Source organism: Scyliorhinus torazame, chromosome 1 (assembly GCF_047496885.1).
Source record: "Scyliorhinus torazame isolate Kashiwa2021f chromosome 1, sScyTor2.1, whole genome shotgun sequence".
NCBI lineage: Eukaryota > Metazoa > Chordata > Chondrichthyes > Carcharhiniformes > Scyliorhinidae > Scyliorhinus > Scyliorhinus torazame.
The window spans coordinates 104,992,411-105,000,565 of NC_092707.1; the positions used below are offsets into that span (position 1 = coordinate 104,992,411).

General features: G+C 48.7%; 1 protein-coding gene across 4 annotated transcripts in view; it reads left to right on the forward strand.

The window, feature by feature from the left end:
• Nucleotides 1-7,484, forward strand: part of LOC140410756 (serine/threonine-protein phosphatase 4 catalytic subunit) — an 89,996-nt gene extending 82,512 nt beyond the window's left edge. For all 4 annotated transcript variants that reach the window (XM_072499326.1, XM_072499315.1, XM_072499345.1 and 1 more), the window contains one exon: nt 3,340-7,484. In XM_072499326.1, the coding sequence (XP_072355427.1) occupies nt 3,340-3,469 (130 nt within the window). In that variant the 3' untranslated portion in view covers nt 3,470-7,484. The remainder of the gene's footprint in view (nt 1-3,339) is intronic.
• The last annotated feature ends 671 nt before the right edge of the window (nt 7,485-8,155 follow it).

The window sequence follows — 8,155 nt, forward strand, 5'->3', positions numbered from 1 at the left end:
CTTTGGAGATGCTCAATCATGGATTATATGATGATTGATAGACTTTTGTAAATTAAGGAATTTGAGATAGAGCAGGAAGGTGGAATTAAAAGATCAGCAGAATTGCATTGACTGGGGGCAGCACGGTGGCCTAGTGGTTAGCACAACTGCCTCACGGCGCTGAGGTCCCAGGTTCGATCCTGGCTCTGGGTCACTGTCCGTGTGGAGTTTGCACATTCTCCCCGTGTTTGCGTGGGTTTCGCCCCCACATCCCAAAGATGTGCAGGGTAGGTGGATTGGCCACGCTAAATTGCCCCTTAATTGGAAAAAATGAATTGGATACTCTAAATTTTAAATTAAAAAAAAAAAAAGAATTGTATTGACTGGCGGAACAGGCTCGAAGGGCCGAATGGTCTACTCTTCCTATTTGAGTTCTGTACCTTCTTACCTTAGCATTTCATTAACCGTTTTGATGATTTTTCATATCTGCTCTTGACATTTTTATGATCCATATACTTTTACCCCTCCCACCTATCTTTTACACCCCCTCTGATGCTTTTAGACCATCCTTGTTTCTAGCCTTACATTATTTTCAAATGCGACACTCTTCCTGTACCGAGTGATGCACTAAGGCCGACGTTTGTCTCTTTCCATAGCTGGTAATGCCTGGAACAGGTCGCTAGTCTTCCACCAGAGACTTATAGCTTCAGAGGAACCACTCCACCTCAGGCATGGTTGATCAGGAATGTGTCTCGTTCTTAACGCAAGGCATTGGCATGCTGGAAGGATTTTGGAGGTAGACAGTCAACCTGTTTGGCCGTGTGACAAATGCACCTTCCTTGGCCATCAAGTCCTGGAGTGGGGCTCTAACCTGGAGCTTCTGGCTCAGAGGCAGGAACGCTACCCACAGTGCCACAAGACCTCCTTTACGTTATTTAGGAATTATTAACCTATGTTTTTTTAGGATCTCAGTGAATTACCTCTTATTTCCCTGCATTAAAATCAATTTTTCACAGTTTTGCCCATTCACTTAATTTTATGCTTCCATCCCCATTGCATATGATCCTGCCAATCTTTACAACATTGGCAAATTTCAATATGTGACTTTCTATCCCATCTGCTAAGACATTAAGGAACACAATGATTAGTTGAGGTGAAACTCAATTCATGTGAAACACCACTCGTCACATCCTGCCAGTCAGTGTAGCTGCCCATTATGTATACTCTGTCTCCTGCCACTCGACTTCTAGCCAGGTTAATAATTTGCTTTCAAATCCACAAGCTTCAACTTCAGATAAAGGTGTCTGTGAGGAACTTTATCTAATTCCTTCTGGATGTCCAATAACACCCATTCACATTCCCCTGTCCACTACATCAGTCACCTCATCAAAAAATTCAGTCCGATTTGTCAGATATCACCTCCTCTTTATGAATACACACTGGCTCTCACTGATCAGCTACAAATGTTCACGGTGATCACACACTCGATCCTTAATTGTCGACTCGAGTAATTTTCTGATAACAGATGTTAGACTAACTGGTGTCTAATTCCCTGGCATTCCTCCCTCCTCTTTCTTAAATGCAGAGTGACATGCACAATTTTCCAATCTAAAATGACCAGTTCTAAATGGAGCGAAGCTTGGAAGATTTTTTATTAGGACATTGGCAATGTACTTCCTTTAAACCTGGGATGGAAAGATCTGGGGCGAAATTCTCCCGAAACGGCGCGATGTCCGCCGACTGGCGCCCAAAACGGCGCCAGACGGGCATCGCGCCGCCCCAAAGGTGCGGAATGCTCTGCATCTTTCGGGGCCGAGCCCCAACATTGAGGGGCTAGGCCGACGCCGGAGGAATTTCCGCCCCGCCAGCTGGCGGAAACGGCCTTTGTTGCCCCGCCAGCTGGCGCGGAAATGACATCCCCGGGCGGCGCATGCGTGGGAGCGTCAGCGGCCGCTGACAGTTTCCCACACATGCGCAGTGGAGGGAGTCTCTTCCGCCTCCGCCATGGTGGAGACCGTGGGGGAGGCGGAAGGGAAAGAGTGCCCCCACGGCACAGGCCCGCCCGTGGATCGGTGGGCCCCGATTGTGGGCCAGGCCACTGTGGGGGCACCCCCCGGGGCCAGATCGCCCCGCGCCCCCCCCCCCAAGGACCCCGGAGCCCGCCCACGCTGCCTTGTCCCGCCGTTCAAAAGGTGGTTTAATCCACGCCGGCGGGACAGGCAATTTATCGGCAGGACTTCGGCCCATCCGGGCCGGAGAATCGAGCGGGGGGGCCCGCCAACCGGCGCGGCCCGATTCCCGCCCCCGCCGAATATCCGGTACCGGAGACTTCGGCAACCGGCGGGGGCGGGATTCACGGCAGCCCCCGGTGATTCTCCAACCTGGCGGGGGGTCGGAGAATGACGCCCCTGGTCTTGGGGATTTGTCACTTTTTAAAGTTTATTATATTTCATTATATTTTGCTAATCTCAATTTTGGTGAGCCACTATCATTGATTCAGTAACAGGTTCCTTGGGATCTCTGGCATGATAACCTCTTGCTGTCATTGCCGATGCAAAGTAATTCAGCATTTCCGTTGACGATAGCATTTCATAAAATCATAGAATATACAGTGCAGAAGGAGGCCATTCGGCCCATCGAGTCTGCACCGGCCCTTGGAAAGAGCACCCTACCCAAGCCCACGCCTCCACCCTATCCCCGCAACCCAGTAACCCCACACAACTCTTTTGGACACTAAGGGCAATTTAGTATGCCCATCCACCTTACCTGCACATCTTTGGACTGTGGGAGGAAACCGGAGCACCTGGAGGAAACCCACGCAGACACTGGGAGAACGCGCTGACTCCACACACAGTGACCCAAGCCGGGAATCTAACTTGGGACCCTGGAGCAGTGAAACAACTGTGCTAACCACTGTGCTACCGTGCTGACCGTATTTGTCAGTTCTCAAGAAGCCACTTTGCTCCTAAGCACCCTCTCTTCCTCAAATAATTATAACAATTATGGTTTCTTTTCATTTCCCTTTCAAGTTACTTTCCACAGTTTATAGTTCCCTTTCATTCATCTGTTATTATTGTTGTTGTAGTGAACCTTTCTTTTAGTTTTATGTTGTCTCTTGCCCCTTTAGCCACCTATCTGACAGGGTCAGGCTCTTGTCTCTGAAGGGAATAATCTAGTTCTGTGTCACCGTAAATTTTAAATCTGGGAGGAAAGATGTGTGGAGTTTTTATTTGAAATCTCTTGTTCTAAAATCAAAATATCTAGCCAACTCTGGAGTTGATATTAAACATTCTCTAGTGTTTTACTTACCCAGGCCTGTCAGTTCCATATCTGATTTGTCTGTGCCCTGTGTTCATCCAGGTGTGGAAATGTTGCTGCGATACTTGAATTGGACGAGCATTTGGAGAAGGAATTTACAATTTTTGAAGCGGCTCCTCAGGAATCCCGAGGGGTATCGACCAAAAAAACAGTTGCTGACTACTTCCTCTGAAGGCGCATCACCCTCTGCCTGAAATCTATATACACACTGAGCCTGCCGAAGATTTCTTTTTGGAGCGAGGGAGGGCAATAAAATAGTGTACAGTATTTGCAAACGACCATACATTCCTGAAGGCAAAAAGACTAGGCAACCTGATCGAGGAGGAGCACATCATGCCCAGTGCCATACCCAGTGTGGACATTAGAGTGAGCTCTCACAATCTGGGGTTATCTTTCTTGAAATTGGGAAAAAGAAAATCTCCGAACTATGTTTTTTTAAAAATGTGCGTGCCTCTTCAAGCTGACAGCTGTGCTGGAGAAATGATTTGCCCGGTGGTGACTGGTGGTCACACTTTGGCTAAAACCGAATTGGCACTTTTCTGTTTAAAATAATTTTTTAAAAGATTTTTTAAAATTCCTTTATTTGCTGTGATCCTTGGATTTTATCTTCCCCGGATTTTATCTTCCCCAGACGCACTTCTCAAGTACACTTGTAACTGAGTTTTACAGTGACAACTACCTTGTTAAACAATCACAGCAGTAAAACCTTGTCCAGGAGCAGTACCCTTCTGAACTAGCCTAAACTGGCAGAGATGCCTCCTATAGTCTTAATGTGCTGTACCTTGTTTTATGATTCTGTCTGATTGCTGTACAAAATGAGAGCGATTTGGGTTTTGTAACCAAGCTATTTTGGGACGGTCAGACAGGCAGGTCACCTGGTGGCTGTGAATCTGTCGCTGCCGTTTGACCATTTATCACTTTTCAATCCCTCCCGGATCAAGAGAAACGTCTCCCTTGGCAGCCCAGAACTCCCAGCGGGGCCTATGGCAATGCAAACCCATTGCGGAAGGTCTGCATTTAAACCACAATTGGCACTCGGCTCAGTAAATCTGGCCGTTTGCCGCAGTCTGTTTAAGCGTGTCAGATGGGGCGAGACTCAAACGTGGAGAGACTTAGTTACTTCATTGGAGACCCAGGATGCGGGTTATGGAGGTACAAGTTTCACCAGCATGAAACCGGACCCAGCTGTGCTTCTGCAGTCAAAGAGCCTGCTGCTGTCGATAAGTGAGAGATGAGGGCACTCTAGAAAGACCTTGGAGATGGTCCGTACCCATGAAACCACACTCCGTTGAGCAGTCAGCTGTGCAGACGGGAGGGGAGAGAACTGCATAAGAGGAAGTTAGTCTCCTTGATTCTCCTGTCCAGAGGGGAAACGACTGGTGTCAGGATACCCGGGTAAGAGCTGGGCAACAACCAAAAGGTTCCTATGCCAAACTGGGGCAGTGCATTTTTGGCATTTCACCAGGTAAAGCGGTGCATCTTACCGGCACTTCCGCACCCCCTCCATTCCTAATTTTGTTCAGTAAATCCCATCTCCAAATCCGGAAATTAGTGCTGGAAATGTGTCTGGAAGCTGCCCAAGAGAAAAAGCAAATTCCCAAAAATAACCATTTGGGTCCAATGCCAATCCCATTTCAAATGTGTTTGCAAGTGCAGGTACTGCTCCTACCAGGTTCTCTGCTGACTGTGTCAGTGGGGATCCTCCTCCTAGCACCCATTGGGACACCATCAACAACTACTGTTCATTACTGAAATGTGAATACAGACAAGGTTTGACATTGTTCTGGAAAGTGCCCAAGCTTCCAGTTCTCATGGTGATTCGTCCTTCTGTGACATCCAGTCAGCAAGTAACTTCCCACATGAGAAATTAAAAAGACAGGAGGCTGTGTTGTGATTAGTGAGACTGACCAAGGTATCACCTTGTGGAGCTGTTTCACCTCGGGCTCAAACCAGCATCATACACGAACTGCAGCTTCAATATGACTTCTCCACCCACTCACCCCTCCCTCCCTCTCTCTCCTCGCATCTCTCTCCTCCCACCCACCTCTCTCTTTCCACCCACCCACCTCTCTCTTTCCACCCACCCACCTCTCTCTTTCCACCCACCTCTCTCTTTCCACCCACCTCTCTCTTTCCACCCACCTCTCTCTTTCCACCCACCTCTCTCTTTCCACCCACCTCTCTCTCTCCACCCACCTCTCTCTCTCCACCCACCTCTCTCTCTCCACCCACCTCTCTCTCTCCACCCACCTCTCTCTCTCCACCCACCTCTCTCTCTCCACCCACCTCTCTCTCTCCACCCACCTCTCTCTCTCCACCCACCTCTCTCTCTCCACCCACCTCTCTCTCTCCACCCACCTCTCTCTCTCCACCCACCTCTCTCTCTCCACCCACCTCTCTCTCTCCACCCACCTCTCTCTCTCCACCCACCTCTCTCTCTCCACCCACCTCTCTCTCTCCACCCACCTCTCTCTCTCCACCCACCTCTCTCTCTCTCCACCCACCTCTCTCCACCCACCTCTCTCTCTCCACCCATCTCTCTCTCTCTCTCCACCCATCTCTCTCTCTCTCTCCACCCACCTCTCTCTCTCTCTCTCTCCACCCACCTCTCTCTCTCTCTCTCTCTCCACCCACCTCTCTCTCTCTCTCTCTCCACCCACCTCTCTCTCTCTCTCTCCACCCACCTCTCTCTCTCTCCACCCACCTCTCTCTCTCTCTCTCTCTCCACCCATCTCTCTCTCTCTCTCCACCCACCTCTCTCTCTCTCTCTCTCCACCCACCTCTCTCTCTCTCTCTCTCTCCACCCACCTCTCTCTCTCTCTCTCTCCACCCACCTCTCTCTCTCTCCACCCACCTCTCTCTCTCTCTCTCCACCCACCTCTCTCTCTCTCCACCCACCTCTCTCTCTCTCTCTCTCTCCACCCACCTCTCTCTCTCTCTCTCTCTCCACCCACCTCTCTCTCTCTCTCTCTTCACCCACCTCTCTCTCTCTCTCTCTCCACCCACCTCTCTCTCTCTCTCTCTCTCCACCCACCTCTCTCTCTCTCTCTCTCTCCACCCACCTCTCTCTCTCTCTCTCTCCACCCACCTCTCTCTCTCTCTCTCTCTCCATCCACCTGTCTCCATCTCTTTGTCTCCCCGCTCCCCAAGTCCCTTGACCCAATTGCTGAGATTCAAGGGGGCAATTCAGCTTGGAATGAGCTGCGGAAAGTGATGTGGCTGTTGAACAGTCAGTGTAACTCCTGGCCTGTGTCTGACTTAATTTACAGTCACTGGAACAAGAGTCTCTGCCAGAAAGGTAGTCTGGGGACTGCAGTTGGCTCCAGTGACCTTGTATAGGGAAAGGGAGGGTGGGGACAGTTGGCTGAGGTTCCTGCTTCTGATCACCATTCACTGAGAGTGGGTGATGGATGAGAACACTGGCTAGGGCGACCTGCCCAGCTGAATAACCGAACAAAGTGCCTCGCCAAGGCACAGGTGAATGATGGGATGCTTTGGTGAGGTTGGGGACTGATATGGGCTGGGGTGTTCTTTGTATCAGGCGCAATAATGAAAACCAATCAAGGTAAGACTGAGCAGAAAAACCATCCCATTAAACACACCCTATCAGATTGCCTGTCCAGTTACTTGTCTTGCATTCCCCCAAGTTCTTGCTGCACAGCGAGCGGGAAGACCAAACGTGCTTGTGCGAGCTGTGTCTGTGCTGACATTCGAATGTCTCAGTTTATGGCTCGGTGAAGGTTTGACCCCCCACCCCACCCCCACCCCCACCCTGCCGGGTTAAAAGCTGTCAGGCTGCAGATAACCTTTCACAGACTCCCTAATGTGAAGCTGAATAAATGATATTCCTGATGGAGTCACAAGCTAAAAATTTTCCAGGTGTTGCCAAATTTTTAGTTTTTTAATCCATTAAAAGCGTTTTGCATAAATTAGCAGTTTTTCCAATGGGGGAAAATGCTGTTATTTTTGTAATAACTTGTATTCTGTTTCGAAATGTTTCTGTAGAGTGATACTTGACTATTAAACATGCTGGATGTCTGTACTATATAGAACCAGAGCCCTGGACAAATACAGGATTAGTATTTGGTCAGACCTGTTGAGCCACTAGAAGTTGCTGGATAAGGATTTGTTAAATCCACCTGTGATTTAGCAGAATTGTTTTAAATAAAGGTTTAATATTATGACAATCTGTTCCAAAGTTGTGTAAAATCACTGCTGTAAAACCAATGTTACGCTGGCCCCAATCTTGAAATCTCAACTGAACAGGGTCAACGTGGATTTATTTATATATAGCATTTAATTTGTACGAATGTCCAGTCTTTCACAAACGCAGGATGACACAAAATGCTTCCAATGAATGATCTTTGGAGTGTTGTCACTATTGGGAAAACATGGCATCTAATTTGCATGCAGCATTTCTATAAATAATCAGTTGATCTGTCTTGGTGATGTTGGTTAATGGGTAACTATTGACCAGGATGCTGCAGGGAATTCCTCTGCTCCTTGACCAGCAATACGGGATCTTTTACATCCTTGTGCAAGGAGGACCTGGGTTTAATGTCTCCTCTGGGAAGCTGCATCTCTGACTGCTGCACTGGCGGTGTTAACCGATTGTATACCTGAATTCTCAATTTCCTGACCGATGAGGCTACCTCCCCCTCCTTGATCTAAGTTGATAAAGTCTATCAAATCACCTTTTGAGATTAATTAAAAGATGGGGACTTGGCTGAATGTGGCAGCATAGTTAAAGCCCCCCCCTCCCCCCGTTAGCTTTTGTGTGTGGGGGTTTTGTTTTTGAGGGAAGATTACTGTCCCAGGAGGCTGGGCAATATCTGTATCCTCGATCTTTAGTGTCTGT